The sequence below is a fragment of the Colletes gigas genome, unplaced genomic scaffold (genome assembly GCF_013123115.1).
Source record: "Colletes gigas isolate AHSC1104 unplaced genomic scaffold, ASM1312311v1 Colletes_gigas_Sc00043, whole genome shotgun sequence".
NCBI classification, from domain to species: Eukaryota; Metazoa; Arthropoda; class Insecta; order Hymenoptera; family Colletidae; genus Colletes; species Colletes gigas.
Genome location: NW_025106672.1, coordinates 1,523,886 through 1,545,790, shown reverse-complemented (window position 1 = coordinate 1,545,790; position 21,905 = coordinate 1,523,886). Strand labels below are relative to the sequence as shown.

Here is a 21,905-nt window from a genome sequence, read left to right as displayed (position 1 = left end):
AGGTGACTTCGAAACGCTACGATTTTTCTTATATCATTGCGTCTCTAACCGGCCTTCGGACCAGTAGAATAAAGTACGAAGTTACCGAACGAAAGAGTTCTCTTGTCTAGTTTTATTATTAAATTCCCACACTCCGACAAGCAGAGCGGTTCTGCGCTCCACGGGCACCAACCCGCGTTCTTATCTCAAATTCCCCGCTAAAATACGCGACAAGAGTTACCAACACGGGTAGAGTCGTGTCGTAAATTACACGCGGAGAAAGCATCGAAAATTTGTTTATTCGCATTGTTTCTGTTAGAAGTGTGCGAGATCGAGTCGTATTCGTTCTAATATGCGTTGCTCCTCGATAAGAGAAAGATGAAGACGATAGAGGGAAAAGTTGTGGCTTTAGGTTCCCAAGGTCAGTGTACCATTAACATTTGTTATTCTATCATTCTGATTTAGTCCCTTTACCGTACGCTATTCCTTTGATTGTAGTGTATTTGAAAACCACGTTTAGTAGGTTGTTGATTGTGATGGAATATTTATGTTAGGTCTCGATGTACGCATCTATTCATATCTACGAGGCTGATCGATCGATATCGTATAACACGTACGCTCGTATTTATTTTTCAGGCGTTGGAAAGACAAGTATGATCATACGTTATGTCAAAAAAGCGTTCAACGAACATGCAAGTCCCACGATTGGCGCGTCTTTCTTCTCGTGCAAGCTCAACTTGTTGAACGCAAGAGTAATGCTACAGGTACTACATTAGGTTATGGTACATTACTAGCAAACGGCTCGTTCAACGATCGGGGTGAGTTATACGTCATTCGATTCGTCTGATTCAGTACATTATTGATATGCATTTCATTATCTGCGGAAATTCGTTACTTTTTTATAAAACTTGTAAAGTTACAATAAAAAAGTAAGGTTAAGTGCATTTTTTGGCAGGTGCACAGGTAGAAACAAGTGACTATCGTTGCTAGGTTCATGTTACAAATTATAAATGATTGATCTAATTTGATAATGCTATATTGTTAAATGGGAATTTGTAGAACGTGTATGCATAAAAATTATTTTTTTACGCATAGACTTTCTATGAGTCGGACAGGTATACAGTATATGCCGCAACAATTAACCCTCCCCCCCCATATAACCCAGACCTACTCAGACAGTACTTATACGTAGACAGTACATGCAGCAACAGTAAACAATGTTTCCACACCCCTCTGACAGTGTTTACGGGTAGACGATATAATAAATTACTATTGTATGCAGTGCGTTGGTTTAACTTTTTTTTATTATTAAGTTTCATTATCATCCGAGTCTGGTATATTTTGATTTTCTTCGGAATCAAATGAAATTTCTGAAATTTCTTTTAATAACTGATTAAATAAATCATCCTTTCCTTGCTTGGAAGATTTATAAAATACGTAATGGCTTAAGTACCCAATGAAATTATCATTTTTGCTGAAAATAGAAAATATTTATGGTATTGCTACTAACCGACAATATTCACGCAAAAGTTGTTTACTATGCCTCCACGTAGTTTCTATTGTATTCATACAAGCACCTGTTTTTGGATCTTTAAAATGTAAACTATGGTTTATGGTGAGATGTGTATACCCGTCTTCTTCCAAAATGTTGTAGGCTTTCCAACAATCTGAGATAATTGTAGTTCCAGGCAACACCCGCTGTTTAATTATTGAAAGAAGGGATCCTGCGTCCCTACTTTCAATAGGGACCAGGAATATTTTCCCACTTTCCCTTTCTATTGCTCCGAAAACCCACTGTCTTTCCACACGATGATCTCTATGATATTTTCTTCTGCCGAATTTAGACTCGTCATTTTTTACCTTCTTGGCGTTTGTTTATTTTGATTCCTGAATGGGAGTCAGAGGGTCAGGGGGATCAAAGGGTAATATTTAACCCTTTGTGGTCGTATGTCTACTCTCAGCCGCCAAAGCCTTTTTACCGTTCTGGTTGTATGTCTGCTCTCAGCCACCACAGCAAGGAACTATACGAATCGTATACTGTATGCATTCATGTATCAGTTTACACTTTTCCTATACGAACCTCAATGCCTAAAGGACCTATTCACGAACCAATACGGTGCTCCATCAATTGGAGATAACGTAATCTAATGTACACAAAAGTTGTAACTCAGCGCTCGCCATGCAAGACGCAGTGGCGAGTCAGTTGTCTTTTGAACGTAGTGAAATCGACAACGTTCGACGATACCTTGTAGAATTCCAAAGAATATTTTATAAATTGTATTTAACAGTAGTTACACATTCTCTCTTCATAAAATATTCCAAAATAATTCCCCAAAATGCGATACATGCACTCGAAAACCTGGCCTGCATGTTGGAAAGTGTTTTGAAAAATATCACACGAAGGAGAATTATAAAACATAATTTTTATACAAAAACATATCACAAGATGAGTGTATTGAATAAAGATATATCTAAAGTTCACAAAAGAATTACTAAATCTTATTTATACATCGTAAACTTGCGTGTTATGTATCCCTGCTCTATCGACGTAAATTAATTCCGACCAGTACGATACCCATCTCCAAATTTAATCAGACCGCAAAGGGTTAAGGGCCCACAGGGTCACAACAGTACTTCTTACGCTCAAATATGCTCAAACGTGGTAGTCTAGAATAAGGCGCACCATTATTGACTTTTGATCCCCCGTATCTTGGAAACTGTTCAATTTACGAGCTCGGGCCCATTGGAACTTTTCATCAAGACATAATGAACTACATCGTATCAAAAGTTCAGCTAACTTAACCGGGGGCCATTTTCCATAAGATCTGTGCGGGGTGCTTTCATTCAATAAATGTTTAACAAATTAGCATTTGACGACATTTTGAACACAGTAACGACATTCACTTGTTTCCACCTGTGAACCTGTCAAGATATACTTAACCTTACTTTTTTACTGTAATATTACGGCAAGTTTATAAAAAAATAACGAATTTCCGCAGATAATAAAATGCATATCAATAATGTACTGAATTAAACGAATCGAATGACGTATAACTCATCCCGATCGTTGAACGGGTCGTTTGCTAGGAATATACCGTTTTTTGTAATCCCTAATGGATCCAGTGTTGGACATTCGTGGGAATTTTGGTCATGCGCACTGGAGCGCAGGTAGCTGTGACGTCGCTTACGCATGCGCAGAAATGAATCCCACGAGGGAAAATTCCAGTGCGCATGACCAAAATTCCCACGATGTCCATCACCGAATGGACCACGTAAATAGCGGGTATTTTTCTTTGTGTCAAGCGTGAGCGTGAGTTTAGATATTTTCTGCTCGACACAGGTCTGGGACACTGCGGGACAGGAACGATATAGATCGATGGCGCCTATGTACTACCGCAACGCTAATGCAGCTATGTTGGTGTTTGATTTGACACAGTACAACACATTCGCAGCGATGAAAAAATGGGTGGCAGAGCTTCGCAGAAACGTCGAAGAGACGATGGTGTTAGCGGTGATCGGTAATAAATCGGATCTGTTTAACGAGCGGCAGGTCAACAGCGAGGAGGGCAGAGTTTACGCAATGGAAATTGGCGCAAGTTACCACGAGACGTCGGTTCTCGAGGACGAAGGGATCGAAAGTGTGTTCACACACATTGGCATGGGTTTGCTTGGATTATCTTTGACCGATCACGACGCTACGTCGATTAAAGTGTACGAATCAACGAACTCGGACTGGAACGACATCAGTACTTACGTACCACACCTCGAGGAAAGTCCCCAGAACCTCAGTATTGCTCATGGAATACATGAGAATACGTACACATGTTGCTAGTCCTTTTCTCTTGTTCACGGCTCAGTTATAGGCACTAAAGCCACCGATTTCTACAGAATGGATGCTAGACGAGGCTTTTAATACGTTCATTGTCCACGTAATTTTTCAGTAAGACGATAAAGATATTAATTCTGAAAAGAAACTAAATTCGGATATAATTTAGAAATTTCGATGAAGTTACTGAAATAAGCACCATCATAAATGTTCGATTAAGCTCTCGATTATTCAGAAATAAAATATTGATCTCGTAGAACATTTATTGGATTTGGCCGGGCATTCACGTGTTAAATCTAAGGATGTTGTGTCGTATTCGAGGAATAAACCATCAGCGCCATCTGAACAGCGCTGAAGCTCAACGAAACCTGATCGTAGCCGATAAGGAAAAAGTGTCGATAAAACAGAAGGAAGCGAGGCACAGACGGTAAGAAGATAATAATAATCATAAGACAAATTTTTGTTTTGCGTATATTTTCATCTTGCCTATTTAAAGCAGTTAGTCGTTCGTTAGAGTAACGACAGTGTCTTCCATACATAGCGTTTACTCGAATGTATAATTAATACAAACCGTGTTCTATTTTTCCATGTACTCTATATTTCTACGGTTTTTAATAAAAGTGGAAAACAACCAACGTGTTTACTGTAGGTGTACGATAATGTTCCTTTCTCGGAGTAAAAAATAAAAAGTGATTTTAGCGATTGTATTTTGATTGTTTTTAATTGTTTTAGCTTTAAATTTTCTTAAAAATTCGAGCTTTAAGAGTGAAATTATAAGAATAACTTATTTTTTTATTCTTAATTCGGAAAATGGATGTTAATTTCAGTTTTGTTATTGATGAAATAAATATATATAATTTCGGACTACAGAAGAGTTCTATGCACGTAAGAACCATAATCGCTAGGTGAGTCATCTTCTCTTTGGGCCGGGCCTCACGAAGCGTGACGCGTCCCACCTTTGTTTTTGTTTAACTTATCTCATTTTTGTTACGTAAGTATTCCTTTGGTAATCTCCTGGCTCCGTGGCAGCTCGAAATAATGACGTTTTAATACATTTCGGTTAAAATAGAATTCCAAAATTGAAATTTCGAAACACAGAAACGGGAACCTCCATTTCAAGAATTTAATTGCGGTGCAAATTGATCCCACGAAGAAAATTTCTGTTAACCAAAATAATAGTATAATAAAAACTTTAATATCTCCCATGGAAAGCCAGTGTATTTCTTTTGTCGTTATTAAATTTTTTTTACAAAATTTTTTAATAAAATAACAATTTTTAATTAATTTCTTGGAACAAAGAGCCCCTGTAAGGGATTAGTAATTGTATAACTTTGAATATGTTATAATTTCTACAAAGATTGTCGGATTTCAAATTTTCTACGTTTCATTTTCCATTGTTTTATGTTGAGAATGTTATTTGGAATATTTTAATTAAGAAAAAACACATTAGTGTGCAGTCCGGAAAGAAAATTGGTAATTTTTGGCGAGTAAAACTTAAAAAATGTAAATGTTCAGGATAAACGACGAGTGGCTTCGTGGTGGAAACCAATATGGCGGTCGTTGGGAATCTCTGGTTTGCTCGATTACGCAAAACCTTCTCTTGTTCCTTTCGTGGCATCGTGTAGGTGTGTTGCGAGTAAGCTAATTAAACTAGACACTGCGGAAGAAACGAGATCTAGTACAGACGTACTCAACCTGCGGCCTCAAACACTCGTGCTGAAACATTATATTTATAAATGAAAAATTATATTTAAATTAAATATAAGAACATAACCACACGTATATATGTAATCTCACGTGTGGATAGGATAGATAATTATTTGGGCATGGATAGAAGTTGATTTAGAATAATATTTAATATTTTTATTCTTTTGCTCAACTTTGACGCTCAAATATATTCAAATTTTGATCAGATGTACTCAGATGTACTCATTGTTTCATTTTTTAGATTATTATTTGCATATAGAAGTCGATTTAGAATTGTATCTGATATTTGTATTCTTTTGCTCAAATTTTGACGCTCAAATGTACTCAAATTTTGAGCCTCATTTTTTAGATAATTATTTGGACATAGATAAAAGTTCATTTAGAGTTATATTTAATGTTTTAATTCTTATGCTCAACTTCGACGCTCAAATGTGCTCAAATTTTGAGTTTCATTTTTTAGATAATTATTTAAACATGGATAGAAGTTGATTTAGAATTGGATCTGATATTTTTATTCTTTTGCTCAACTTTGACGCTCAAATGTGCTCAAATTTTGAGTTTCATTGTTTAGATAATTATTTGGACATAGATAAAAGTTCATTTAGAGTTATATTTAATGTTTTAATTCCTTTGCTCAACTTCGACCCTCAAATGTGCTCAAGTTTTGAGATTCATTGTTTAGATAATTATTTAAACGTGAATAGAAGTTGATTTAGAAGTGTATCTGATATTTTTATTCTCTTGTTCAACTTTGGCGCTCAAATGTACTCAAATTTTGATCAGATATACTCAGATGTACTCAGAGTTTCATTTCTTAGATAATTATTTGAACATAAAAGTTGATTTAAAATTGTTTCTGCATATTTGTATTCTTTTGCTCAATTCTGACGCTCAAATGTACTCAAATTTTTGAGTTTCATTGTTTAGATAATTATTTGGACATAGATAAAAGTTCATTTAGAGTTATATTTAATGTTTTAATTCCTTTGCTCAACTTCGACGCTCAAATGTGCTCAAGTTTTGAGTTTCATTGTTGAGATAATTATTTGAACATGGATATAAGTTAATTTAGAATTGTATCTGATATTTTTATTCTTTTGCTCAACTGTGACTCTCAAATTTACTCAGACATTGATCAGATGTACTCAAAGTTTCATTTTTTAAATAATTATTTGAATATAGAAATCGATTTAAATTTGTGTCTGATATTTGTATTCTTTTGCTCAAATTTTGACGCTCAAATATACTCAAATTTTGAGCCTCATTTGTTAGATAATTATTCGAACATAGAAGTTGATATAAAATTGTATCTGATATTTGTATTCTTTTGCTCAACTTTGACGCTCAAATGTACTCAAATTTTGTTCAGATGTACTCAAATGTACTCAGAGTTTCATTGTTTAGATAATTATTTGGACATAGATAAAAGTTCATTTAGAGTTATATTTAATGTTTTAATTCTTTTGCTCAACTTCGACGCTCAAATGTGCTCAAGTTTTGAGTTTCATTGTTTAGATAATTATTTGAACATGGATAGAAGTTAATTTAGAATTGTATCTGATATTTTTATTCTTTTGTTCAACTTTGACGCTCAAATTTACTCAGACATTGATCAGATGTACTCAAAGTTTCATTTATTAAATAATTATTTGAATATAGAAATCGATTTAAATTTGTGTCTGATATTTGTATTCTTTTGCTCAAATTTGGACGCTCAAATATACTCAAATTTTGAGCCTCATTTGTTAGATAATTATTCGAACATAGAAGTTGATATAAAATTGTATCTGATATTTGTATTCTTTTGCTCAACTTTGACGCTCAAATGTACTCAAATTTTGTTCAGATGTACTCAAATGTACTCAGAGTTTCATTGTTTAGATAATTATTTGGACATAGATAAAAGTTCATTTAGAGTTATATTTAATGTTTTAATTCTTTTGCTCAACTTCGACGCTCAAATGTGCTCAAGTTTTGAGTTTCATTGTTCAGATAATTATTTGAACATGGATAGAAGTTAATTTAGAATTGTATCTGATATTTTTATTCTTTTGTTCAACTTTGACGCTCAAATTTACTCAGACATTGATCAGATGTACTCAAAGTTTCATTTATTAAATAATTATTTGAATATAGAAATCGATTTAAATTTGTGTCTGATATTTGTATTCTTTTGCTCAAATTTGGACGCTCAAATATACTCAAATTTTGAGCCTCATTTGTTAGATAATTATTCGAACATAGAAGTTGATATAAAATTGTATCTGATATTTGTATTCTTTTGCTCAACTTTGACGCTCAAATGTACTCAAATTTTGTTCAGATGTACTCAAATGTACTCAGAGTTTCATTGTTTAGATAATTATTTGGACATAGATAAAAGTTCATTTAGAGTTATATTTAATGTTTTAATTCTTTTGCTCAACTTCGACGCTCAAATGTGCTCAAGTTTTGAGTTTCATTGTTGAGATAATTATTTAAACATGGATAGAAGTTAATTTAGAATTGTATCTGATATTTTTATTCTTTTGCTCAACTTTGACGCTCAAATTTACTCAGACATTGATCAGATGTACTCAAAGTTTCATTTTTTAAATAATTATTTGAATATAGAAATCGATTTAAATTTGTGTCTGATATTTGTATTCTTTTGCTCAAATTTGGACGCTCAAATATACTCAAATTTTGAGCCTCATTTGTTAGATAATTATTCGAACATAGAAGTTGTTATAAAATTGTATCTGATATTTGTATTCTTTTGCTCAACTTTGACGCTCAAATGTACTCAAATTTTGTTCAGATGTACTCAAATGTACTCAGAGTTTCATTGTTTAGATAATTATTTGGACATAGATAAAAGTTTATTTAGAGTTATATTTAATGTATTAATTCTTTTGCTCAACTTCGACGCTCAAATGTGCTCAAGTTTTGAGTTTCATTGTTGAGATAATTATTTGAACATGGATATAAGTTAATTTAGAATTGTATCTGATATTTTTATTCTTTTGCTCAACTGTGACTCTCAAATTTACTCAGACATTGATCAGATGTACTCAAAGTTTCATTTTTTAAATAATTATTTGAATATAGAAATCGATTTAAATTTGTGTCTGATATTTGTATTCTTTTGCTCAAATTTTGACGCTCAAATATACTCAAATTTTGAGCCTCATTTGTTAGATAATTATTCGAACATAGAAGTTCATATAAAATTGTATCTGATATTTGTATTCTTTTGCTCAACTTTGACGCTCAAATGTACTCAAATTTTGTTCAGATGTACTCAAATGTACTCAGAGTTTCATTGTTTAGATAATTATTTGGACATAGATAAAAGTTCATTTAGAGTTATATTTAATGTTTTAATTCTTTTGCTCAACTTCGACGCTCAAATGTGCTCAAGTTTTGAGTTTCATTGTTGAGATAATTATTTGAACATGGATATAAGTTAATTTAGAATTGTATCTGATATTTTTATTCTTTTGCTCAACTGTGACTCTCAAATTTACTCAGACATTGATCAGATGTACTCAAAGTTTCATTTTTTAAATAATTATTTGAATATAGAAATCGATTTAAATTTGTGTCTGATATTTGTATTCTTTTGCTCAAATTTTGACGCTCAAATATACTCAAATTTTGAGCCTCATTTGTTAGATAATTATTCGAACATAGAAGTTCATATAAAATTGTATCTGATATTTGTATTCTTTTGCTCAACTTTGACGCTCAAATGTACTCAAATTTTGTTCAGATGTACTCAAATGTACTCAGAGTTTCATTGTTTAGATAATTATTTGGACATAGATAAAAGTTCATTTAGAGTTATATTTAATGTTTTAATTCTTTTGCTCAACTTCGACGCTCAAATGTGCTCAAGTTTTGAGTTTCATTGTTGAGATAATTATTTGAACATGGATATAAGTTAATTTAGAATTGTATCTGATATTTTTATTCTTTTGCTCAACTGTGACTCTCAAATTTACTCAGACATTGATCAGATGTACTCAAAGTTTCATTTTTTAAATAATTATTTGAATATAGAAATCGATTTAAATTTGTGTCTGATATTTGTATTCTTTTGCTCAAATTTTGACGCTCAAATATACTCAAATTTTGAGCCTCATTTGTTAGATAATTATTCGAACATAGAAGTTCATATAAAATTGTATCTGATATTTGTATTCTTTTGCTCAACTTTGACGCTCAAATGTACTCAAATTTTGTTCAGATGTACTCAAATGTACTCAGAGTTTCATTGTTTAGATAATTACTTGGACATAGATAAAAGTTCATTTAGAGTTATATTTAATGTTTTAATTCTTTTGCTCAACTTCGACGCTCAAATGTGCTCAAGTTTTGAGTTTCATTGTTTAGATAATTATTTGAACATGGATAGAAGTTAATTTAGAATTGTATCTGATATTTTTATTCTTTTGCTCAACTTTGACGCTCAAATTTACTCAGACATTGATCAGATGTACTCAAAGTTTCATTTATTAAATAATTATTTGAATATAGAAATCGATTTAAAATTGTGTCTGATATTTGTATTCTTTTGCTCAAATTTTGACGCTCAAATATACTCAAATTTTGAGCCTCATTTGTTAGATAATTATTCGAACATAGAAGTTGATATAAAATTGTATCTGATATTTGTATTCTTTTGCTCAACTTTGACGCTCAAATGTACTCAAATTTTGTTCAGATGTACTCAAATGTACTCAGAGTTTCATTGTTTAGATAATTATTTGGACATAGATAAAAGTTCATTTAGAGTTATATTTAATGTTTTAATTCTTTTGCTCAACTTCGACGCTCAAATGTGCTCAAGTTTTGAGTTTCATTGTTTAGATAATTATTTGAACATGGATAGAAGTTAATTTAGAATTGTATCTGATATTTTTATTCTTTTGCTCAACTTTGACGCTCAAATTTACCCACATTTTCAGTTTCATTTTTTAGATAATTATTTAAACATGAATAGAAGATGATTTAGAATTGTATCTGATATTTATATTCTTTTTCTCAACTCTGACGCTCAAATGTACTCAGATTTGGAGTTTCATTTTCTAATTATTTAAACATAGATTTAGATTTAGAAATATATCTGATATTTTTATTCTTTTGCTCAACTTTTACACTCAAATGTACTCAGATTTGTAGTTTCATTTTTTACTTATTTGGACATGTATTTAGAATTAGAAATGTATCTGATATTTGTATTCTTTTGCTCAACTCTGATGCTGGAATGTGCTCAGATTTTGAGTTTCATTTTTTTACGTTATGAGGTATAGCATGCTATGTTGTGATCTGAGAAAAAAAAAGAGGTTGAGTGTGACTGATTTAGTGCATACTACGAGAGTACAAAAGTAAGAGTACAGTGTAAAGAAGAACAAGGAGAGTTAATACAGTTAGGCGATTCTAACGTAATGCTCGCTTTAGAGAGCTCTCTTTGCGTTTTGTTTAAGAGAGCACACAGTTGCTCGGTACCCTCGGTTAAGATCAGGTCGTTGAATATCGCGGATAGTGTTTTAACTATGCGAATTTTTGGGACGATGTAAGCCTATAGTGAGTCACAGAGGAAATTAGGCTCGCGTATCAAAAAATGTTTCATTTTATAGAAAAGTTTAGGGATGGTTTGAGAATAAGCGTCTGATAGGTATTGTACATTGTAAACATATCTATATATATTATTTAGTATGACGATAGTTATTCTTCTGAAAATTTTAAATTCAAAAAGGTCATATTTTTTGCAATATTGTTTCATTGAAAAATTAGCCACCAAAAAAAAAAAATATGCAGATAAAAGGTCACCTAAAAAAAAAATTCTGGTATCGAAAAATTGTTTGCAATAATGTTAAATAGAAAAATTATTCATGAAAAAAGGAAAAAAAATTATGCAAATAAAAAGTCACGTAAAAATGTGTAATTATTAGTAAAACAAAATCAAATGAACCTTTGTGGTTTTTGAAAATTTTGAATTCGAGTATTTTGAAAAATTTTTTGCAATGTTAAATAGAATAGTTAGTCATCAAAAAAAAGGAAAAAAAATTATGCAAATAAAAAGTCACGTAAAAATGTGTAATTCTTAGTAAGACAGAATTGAATGAACCTTTATGGTTTTTTGAAAATTTTAAATTCGAGTATTTTGAAAAATTTTTTGCAATTGTGTTAAATAGAAAAATTAGTCACGAAAAAAAAAAGAAAATTATCCAAATAAAAGGTCACTTAAAAATGTATCATTCTTAGTAAAACAGAAAGGAATGAACCTTCGTGATCTTTTGAAAATTTTAAATTCGAGTATCTCAAAACATTTTTTGCAATAATGTCAAATAGGAAAATTAGCCACGAAAAAAAAAAAATTTATGCAGATAGAAGGTCACGTAAAAATGTGTAATCGTTATTGAAATCGTTTAAACAGCCAAGAACGATCCCTGAAACAAAAATGATTAAACGAAGCAGGGGGTTATTGCCAGTCGTGTTCCACGTTCTTAACGTTCTTCAGCAATGTTTACGATTGCCCTGCCTCGTGATCGATAATCGCATAGCAGTCGTCGCGAATGGTAAACATTGTTTACTATTTTATCACAAAAAAAAAAATATAATCGTTTAAATTCCGGTATAAACAATATAAAAAGTACTGTTTTTGTCTCAGATTGTTATATGAGGATATCGGTTGGTTCAAAAATGGCCGACGCGGACATTCTGTCGCGAGTCGAGGTGTCAGGTTTGACGGAATGCGAGGAACAATGCACGAAAAACGAACATAATTGCAAAGCATTTACATTTGGGTAAGAAAAATGGGGTAGATTATTAAAAGTTCTCATTTCCGTTAAATTTTGATTTTTTTAAGCAAGTAAGCCCCTGGAAAATTGATTTTTTTCTGACGATTTTCTATCAGCGTGGGCGTGAAAGGAAATGGAAGCTGCGAGATCAGTACACGAGTACCGATGCTCGAGAATTTAGAGACCCATCCTGATTACGATGTCTACTTGAAAAAGCGACAAGGCTCGCCATGGTGTGACGCCGACCGTCCTTATGCTAGAGGTTTCGTGCAAGAGAACGAAAGTCGTTTAACGAAGTCGAATAAAAGCAAACTCGTATCAAATGTCCATGGTTTCTCAAAATCGAGTGACTTCCCTCTTCCCAGGTAATGAATACATCAATTCTATTTCAGATCATAGCAAATAATAGTTGATAAACGGTAGAATTACAGAAATTGAAAATATTCATGGCTTTTCAAAATTGGGGGACTTCCCCCATCTCTGGTAATGAGTACATCAATTTTATTTCCAATCTTACATGAGCAAACAATAGTTGATAAATGTTACAACTATAGAAATTGCAAATTTTGATGGCTTTTCAAAATTGGGGGACTTCCCCCATCTCTCGTAATGAGTACATCAATTTTATTTCCTATCTTACATGGGCAAACAATAGTTGATAAATGTTACAATTATAAAAATTGCAAATTTTGATGGCTTTTCAAAATTGGGGGACTTCCCCCATCTCTGGTAATGAGTACATCAATTTTATTTCCAATCTTACGTGGGCAAAGAATAGTTGATAAATGTTACAACTATAGAAATTGCAAATTTTGATGGCTTTTCAAAATTGGGGGACTTCCCCCATCTCTCGTAATGAGTACATCAATTTTATTTCCAATCTTACATGGGCAAAGAATAGTTGATAAATGTTACAACTATAGAAATTGCAAATTTTGATGGCTTTTCAAAATTGGGGGACTTCCCCCATCTCTGGTAATGAGTACATCAATTTTATTTCCAATCTTACGTGGGCAAAGAATAGTTGATAAATGTTACAACTATAGAAATTGCAAATTTTGATGGCTTTTCAAAATTGGGGGACTTCCCCCATCTCTGGTAATGAGTACATCAATTTTATTTCCAATCTTACATGGGCAAAGAATAATTGATAAATGTTACAACTATAGAAATTGCAAATTTTGATGGCTTTTCAAAATTGGGGGACTTCCCCCATCTCTGGTAATGAGTACATCAATTTTATTTCCAATCTTACATGGGCAAAGAATAATTGATAAATGTTACAACTATAGAAATTGCAAATTTTGATGGCTTTTCAAAATTGGGGGACTTCCCCCATCTCTGGTAATGAGTACATCAATTTTATTTCCAATCTGACATGAGCAAATAATAGTTGATAAACGTTAGAATTATGGAAATTGAAAATATTCATGGCTTTTCAAAATTGGGGGACTTCCCCCATCTCTGGTAATGAGTACATCAATTTTATTTCTAATCTTACATGAGCAAACAATAGTTGATAAATGTTACAACTATAGAAATTGCAAATTTTGATGGCTTTTCAAAATTGGGGGACTTCCCCCATCTCTCGTAATGAGTACATCAATTTTATTTCCAATCTTACATGGGCAAAGAATAGTTGATAAATGTTACAACTATAGAAATTGCAAATTTTGATGGCTTTTCAAAATTGGGGGACTTCCCCCATCTCTGGTAATGAGTACATCAATTTTATTTCCAATCTGACATGAGCAAATAATAGTTGATAAACGTTAGAATTATGGAAATTGAAAATATTCATGGCTTTTCAAAATTGGGGGACTTCCCCCATCTCTGGTAATGAGTACATCAATTTTATTTCTAATCTTACATGAGCAAACAATAGTTGATAAATGTTACAACTATAGAAATTGCAAATTTTGATGGCTTTTCAAAATTGGGGGACTTCCCCCATCTCTGGTAATGAGTACATCAATTTTATTTCCAATCTTACATGGGCAAAGAATAATTGATAAATGTTACAACTATAGAAATTGCAAATTTTGATGGCTTTTCAAAATTGGGGGACTTCCCCCATCTCTGGTAATGAGTACATCAATTTTATTTCCAATCTTACATGGGCAAAGAATAATTGATAAATGTTACAACTATAGAAATTGCAAATTTTGATGGCTTTTCAAAATTGGGGGACTTCCCCCATCTCTGGTAATGAGTACATCAATTTTATTTCCAATCTGACATGAGCAAATAATAGTTGATAAACGTTAGAATTATGGAAATTGAAAATATTCATGGCTTTTCAAAATTGGGGGACTTCCCCCATCTCTGGTAATGAGTACATCAATTTTATTTCTAATCTTACATGAGCAAACAATAGTTGATAAATGTTACAACTATAGAAATTGCAAATTTTGATGGCTTTTCAAAATTGGGGGACTTCCCCCATCTCTCGTAATGAGTACATCAATTTTATTTCCAATCTTACATGGGCAAAGAATAGTTGATAAATGTTACAACTATAGAAATTGCAAATTTTGATGGCTTTTCAAAATTGGGGGACTTCCCCCATCTCTGGTAATGAGTACATCAATTTTATTTCCAATCTGACATGAGCAAATAATAGTTGATAAACGTTAGAATTATGGAAATTGAAAATATTCATGGCTTTTCAAAATTGGGGGACTTCCCCCATCTCTGGTAATGAGTACATCAATTTTATTTCTAATCTTACATGAGCAAACAATAGTTGATAAATGTTACAACTATAGAAATTGCAAATTTTGATGGCTTTTCAAAATTGGGGGACTTCCCCCATCTCTGGTAATGAGTACATCAATTTTATTTCCAATCTTACATGGGCAAAGAATAATTGATAAATGTTACAACTATAGAAATTGCAAATTTTGATGGCTTTTCAAAATTGGGGGACTTCCCCCATCTCTGGTAATGAGTACATCAATTTTATTTCCAATCTTACATGGGCAAAGAATAATTGATAAATGTTACAACTATAGAAATTGCAAATTTTGATGGCTTTTCAAAATTGGGGGACTTCCCCCATCTCTGGTAATGAGTACATCAATTTTATTTCCAATCTGACATGAGCAAATAATAGTTGATAAACGTTAGAATTATGGAAATTGAAAATATTCATGGCTTTTCAAAATTGGGGGACTTCCCCCATCTCTGGTAATGAGTACATCAATTTTATTTCTAATCTTACATGAGCAAACAATAGTTGATAAATGTTACAACTATAGAAATTGCAAATTTTGATGGCTTTTCAAAATTGGGGGACTTCCCCCATCTCTCGTAATGAGTACATCAATTTTATTTCCAATCTTACATGGGCAAAGAATAGTTGATAAATGTTACAACTATAGAAATTGCAAATTTTGATGGCTTTTCAAAATTGGGGGACTTCCCCCATCTCTGGTAATGAGTACATCAATTTTATTTCCAATCTGACATGAGCAAATAATAGTTGATAAACGTTAGAATTATGGAAATTGAAAATATTCATGGCTTTTCAAAATTGGGGGACTTCCCCCATCTCTGGTAATGAGTACATCAATTTTATTTCTAATCTTACATGAGCAAACAATAGTTGATAAATGTTACAACTATAGAAATTGCAAATTTTGATGGCTTTTCAAAATTGGGGGACTTCCCCCATCTCTCGTAATGAGTACATCAATTTTATTTCCAATCTTACGTGGGCAAAGAATAGTTGATAAATGTTACAACTATAGAAATTGCAAATTTTGATGGCTTTTCAAAATTGGGGGACTTCCCCCATCTCTCGTAATGAGTACATCAATTTTATTTCCTATCTTACATGGGCAAACAATAGTTGATAAATGTTACAATTATAAAAATTGCAAATTTTGATGGCTTTTCAAAATTGGGGGACTTCCCCCATCTCTGGTAATGAGTACATCAATTTTATTTCCAATCTTACGTGGGCAAAGAATAGTTGATAAATGTTACAACTATAGAAATTGCAAATTTTGATGGCTTTTCAAAATTGGGGGACTTCCCCCATCTCTCGTAATGAGTACATCAATTTTATTTCCAATCTTACATGGGCAAAGAATAGTTGATAAATGTTACAACTATAGAAATTGCAAATTTTGATGGCTTTTCAAAATTGGGGGACTTCCCCCATCTCTGGTAATGAGTACATCAATTTTATTTCCAATCTTACGTGGGCAAAGAATAGTTGATAAATGTTACAACTATAGAAATTGCAAATTTTGATGGCTTTTCAAAATTGGGGGACTTCCCCCATCTCTGGTAATGAGTACATCAATTTTATTTCCAATCTTACATGGGCAAAGAATAATTGATAAATGTTACAACTATAGAAATTGCAAATTTTGATGGCTTTTCAAAATTGGGGGACTTCCCCCATCTCTGGTAATGAGTACATCAATTTTATTTCTAATCTTACATGAGCAAACAATAGTTGATAAATGTTACAACTATAGAAATTGCAAATTTTGATGGCTTTTCAAAATTGGGGGACTTCCCCCATCTCTCGTAATGAGTACATCAATTTTATTTCCAATCTTACATGGGCAAAGAATAGTTGATAAATGTTACAACTATAGAAATTGCAAATTTTGATGGCTTTTCAAAATTGGGGGACTTCCCCCATCTCTGGTAATGAGTACATCAATTTTATTTCCAATCTGACATGAGCAAATAATAGTTGATAAACGTTAGAATTATGGAAATTGAAAATATTCATGGCTTTTCAAAATTGGGGGACTTCCCCCATCTCTGGTAATGAGTACATCAATTTTATTTCTAATCTTACATGAGCAAAACAATAGTTGATAAATGTTACAACTATAGAAATTGCAAATTTTGATGGCTTTTCAAAATTGGGGGACTTCCCCCATCTCTCGTAATGAGTACATCAATTTTATTTCCAATCTTACGTGGGCAAAGAATAGTTGATAAATGTTACAACTATAGAAATTGCAAATTTTGATGGCTTTTCAAAATTGGGGGACTTCCCCCATCTCTGGTAATGAGTACATCAATTTTATTTCCAATCTTACATGGGCAAAGAATAGTTGATAAATGTTACAACTATAGAAATTGCAAATTTTGATGGCTTTTCAAAATTGGGGGACTTCCCCCATCTCTGGTAATGAGTACATCAATTTTATTTCCAATCTTACATGGGCAAAGAATAATTGATAAATGTTACAACTATAGAAATTGCAAATTTTGATGGCTTTTCAAAATTGGGGGACTTCCCCCATCTCTGGTAATGAGTACATCAATTTTATTTCCAATCTTACATGGGCAAAGAATAATTGATAAATGTTACAACTATAGAAATTGCAAATTTTGATGGCTTTTCAAAATTGGGGGACTTCCCCCATCTCTGGTAATGAGTACATCAATTTTATTTCCAATCTGACATGAGCAAATAATAGTTGATAAACGTTAGAATTATGGAAATTGAAAATATTCATGGCTTTTCAAAATTGGGGGACTTCCCCCATCTCTGGTAATGAGTACATCAATTTTATTTCTAATCTTACATGAGCAAACAATAGTTGATAAATGTTACAACTATAGAAATTGCAAATTTTGATGGCTTTTCAAAATTGGGGGACTTCCCCCATCTCTGGTAATGAGTACATCAATTTTATTTCCAATCTTACATGGGCAAAGAATAATTGATAAATGTTACAACTATAGAAATTGCAAATTTTGATGGCTTTTCAAAATTGGGGGACTTCCCCCATCTCTGGTAATGAGTACATCAATTTTATTTCCAATCTTACATGGGCAAAGAATAATTGATAAATGTTACAACTATAGAAATTGCAAATTTTGATGGCTTTTCAAAATTGGGGGACTTCCCCCATCTCTGGTAATGAGTACATCAATTTTATTTCCAATCTGACATGAGCAAATAATAGTTGATAAACGTTAGAATTATGGAAATTGAAAATATTCATGGCTTTTCAAAATTGGGGGACTTCCCCCATCTCTGGTAATGAGTACATCAATTTTATTTCTAATCTTACATGAGCAAACAATAGTTGATAAATGTTACAACTATAGAAATTGCAAATTTTGATGGCTTTTCAAAATTGGGGGACTTCCCCCATCTCTCGTAATGAGTACATCAATTTTATTTCCAATCTTACATGGGCAAAGAATAGTTGATAAATGTTACAACTATAGAAATTGCAAATTTTGATGGCTTTTCAAAATTGGGGGACTTCCCCCATCTCTGGTAATGAGTACATCAATTTTATTTCCAATCTGACATGAGCAAATAATAGTTGATAAACGTTAGAATTATGGAAATTGAAAATATTCATGGCTTTTCAAAATTGGGGGACTTCCCCCATCTCTGGTAATGAGTACATCAATTTTATTTCTAATCTTACATGAGCAAACAATAGTTGATAAATGTTACAACTATAGAAATTGCAAATTTTGATGGCTTTTCAAAATTGGGGGACTTCCCCCATCTCTCGTAATGAGTACATCAATTTTATTTCCAATCTTACGTGGGCAAAGAATAGTTGATAAATGTTACAACTATAGAAATTGCAAATTTTGATGGCTTTTCAAAATTGGGGGACTTCCCCCATCTCTCGTAATGAGTACATCAATTTTATTTCCTATCTTACATGGGCAAACAATAGTTGATAAATGTTACAATTATAAAAATTGCAAATTTTGATGGCTTTTCAAAATTGGGGGACTTCCCCCATCTCTGGTAATGAGTACATCAATTTTATTTCCAATCTTACGTGGGCAAAGAATAGTTGATAAATGTTACAACTATAGAAATTGCAAATTTTGATGGCTTTTCAAAATTGGGGGACTTCCCCCATCTCTCGTAATGAGTACATCAATTTTATTTCCAATCTTACATGGGCAAAGAATAGTTGATAAATGTTACAACTATAGAAATTGCAAATTTTGATGGCTTTTCAAAATTGGGGGACTTCCCCCATCTCTGGTAATGAGTACATCAATTTTATTTCCAATCTTACGTGGGCAAAGAATAGTTGATAAATGTTACAACTATAGAAATTGCAAATTTTGATGGCTTTTCAAAATTGGGGGGACTTCCCCCATCTCTGGTAATGAGTACATCAATTTTATTTCCAATCTTACATGGGCAAAGAATAATTGATAAATGTTACAACTATAGAAATTGCAAATTTTGATGGCTTTTCAAAATTGGGGGACTTCCCCCATCTCTGGTAATGAGTACATCAATTTTATTTCCAATCTTACATGGGCAAAGAATAATTGATAAATGTTACAACTATAGAAATTGCAAATTTTGATGGCTTTTCAAAATTGGGGGACTTCCCCCATCTCTGGTAATGAGTACATCAATTTTATTTCCAATCTGACATGAGCAAATAATAGTTGATAAACGTTAGAATTATGGAAATTGAAAATATTCATGGCTTTTCAAAATTGGGGGACTTCCCCCATCTCTGGTAATGAGTACATCAATTTTATTTCTAATCTTACATGAGCAAACAATAGTTGATAAATGTTACAACTATAGAAATTGCAAATTTTGATGGCTTTTCAAAATTGGGGGACTTCCCCCATCTCTCGTAATGAGTACATCAATTTTATTTCCAATCTTACATGGGCAAAGAATAGTTGATAAATGTTACAACTATAGAAATTGCAAATTTTGATGGCTTTTCAAAATTGGGGGACTTCCCCCATCTCTGGTAATGAGTACATCAATTTTATTTCCAATCTGACATGAGCAAATAATAGTTGATAAACGTTAGAATTATGGAAATTGAAAATATTCATGGCTTTTCAAAATTGGGGGACTTCCCCCATCTCTGGTAATGAGTACATCAATTTTATTTCTAATCTTACATGAGCAAACAATAGTTGATAAATGTTACAACTATAGAAATTGCAAATTTTGATGGCTTTTCAAAATTGGGGGGACTTCCCCCATCTCTCGTAATGAGTACATCAATTTTATTTCCAATCTTACGTGGGCAAAGAATAGTTGATAAATGTTACAACTATAGAAATTGCAAATTTTGATGGCTTTTCAAAATTGGGGGACTTCCCCCATCTCTGGTAATGAGTACATCAATTTTATTTCCAATCTTACATGGGCAAAGAATAATTGATAAATGTTACAACTATAGAAATTGCAAATTTTGATGGCTTTTCAAAATTGGGGGACTTCCCCCATCTCTGGTAATGAGTACATCAATTTTATTTCCAATCTTACATGGGCAAACAATAGTTGATAAATGTTACAATTATAGAAATTGCAAATTTTGATGGCTTTTCAAAATTGGGGGACTTCCCCCATCTCTGGTAATGAGTACATCAATTTTATTTCCAATCTTACATGGGCAAAGAATAATTGATAAATGTTACAACTATAGAAATTGCAAATTTTGATGGCTTTTCAAAATTGGGGGACTTCCCCCATCTCTCGTAATGAGTACATCAATTTTATTTCCAATCTTACGTGGGCAAAGAATAGTTGATAAATGTTACAACTATAGAAATTGCAAATTTTGATGGCTTTTCAAAATTGGGGGACTTCCCCCATCTCTGGTAATGAGTACATCAATTTTACTTCCTATCTTACATGGGCAAAGAATAGTTGATAAATGTTACAACTATAGAAATTGCAAATATTCATGGTTTTTCAAAATTGGGGGACTTCCCCCTTCCCAAGTAATGCGTACATCAATTCTATTTCTAATCTTACATGAGCAAACAATAGTTGATAAATGTTACAATTATAGAAATTGCAATTATTCATGGCTTTTCAAAATTGACTGACTGCCCCCCTCCCCAGGTAATGAGTACATCAATTCTATTTCCAAGTTTCGTAAACAATAGTTGATAAACGTTACAATTATAGAAATTGCAAATTTTGATGGCTTTTCAAAATTGGGGGACTTCCCCCTTCCCAAGTAATGCGTACATCAATTCTATTTCTAATCTTACATGAGCAAACAATAGTTGATGAACGTTACAATTATAGAAATTAGCAATTATTCATAGCTTTTCAAAATTGACTGACTGCCCCCCTCCCCAGGTAATGAGTACATCAATTCTATTTCCAATTTTAGTAAACAATAGTTGATAAACGTTACAATTATAGAAATTGCAAATAGTCATGGTTTTTCAAAATTGATCTCCCCCTTCCCAGGAAATGAGTACATCAATTCTATTTCCAATCTTAGCAAACAATAGTCGATAAACGTTACAGTCATAAAAATTCCAAGGAAGAAACTGGAAGAATTATTTAAACTTTTAAAAAGGACTTTACAACAATCTTAAGATATGAATCAGACTGTACAGTGAACGAAATTTCTGTAAGAACACTATGATTTGTAATGAAAATTTGAATAATTTTGCTAGTATAGTGAAAGGAATGCTGGGAAATAATTAAAGTGTAATAGAAGCTGGAGAAGTAATGTATACATTTGGAGAAAATAGCTTATTTTACTATGATTCGGCCACCCCTGGGAAAAATTTTAATGGGGGATTCTAGAGGCTAAAATAAGACGAAAATCAAGAATACCAATTTGTTGATTTAGGCTTCG

The 21,905-nt window shown here is 32.5% G+C and overlaps 1 protein-coding gene across 4 annotated transcripts; it reads left to right on the top strand.

The window, feature by feature from the left end:
* Positions 1–211: 211 nt before the first annotated feature.
* LOC122403047 (ras-related protein RHN1) lies at positions 212–12,589 on the top strand. 4 transcript variants are annotated; one of them, XR_006259575.1, is made up of 5 exons: positions 212–400; positions 616–743; positions 3,320–4,232; positions 12,171–12,306; positions 12,417–12,589. XR_006259575.1 is itself a non-coding variant. In XM_043406329.1 (3 exons), exons 1-3 carry the CDS (start codon positions 358–360, stop codon positions 3,809–3,811), a joined length of 663 nt encoding a protein of 220 aa, XP_043262264.1. In that variant the 5' UTR covers positions 212–357; the 3' UTR covers positions 3,812–4,451. The 4 variants fall into 4 exon arrangements, 2 of the variants coding, with proteins under 2 accessions (XP_043262264.1, XP_043262266.1); XR_006259576.1 differs by lacking the exons at positions 12,171–12,306; positions 12,417–12,589 and having other exon boundaries at positions 3,320–3,919; positions 4,063–4,451; XM_043406329.1 differs by lacking the exons at positions 12,171–12,306; positions 12,417–12,589 and having other exon boundaries at positions 3,320–4,451.
* Positions 12,590–21,905: the final 9,316 nt, after the last annotated feature.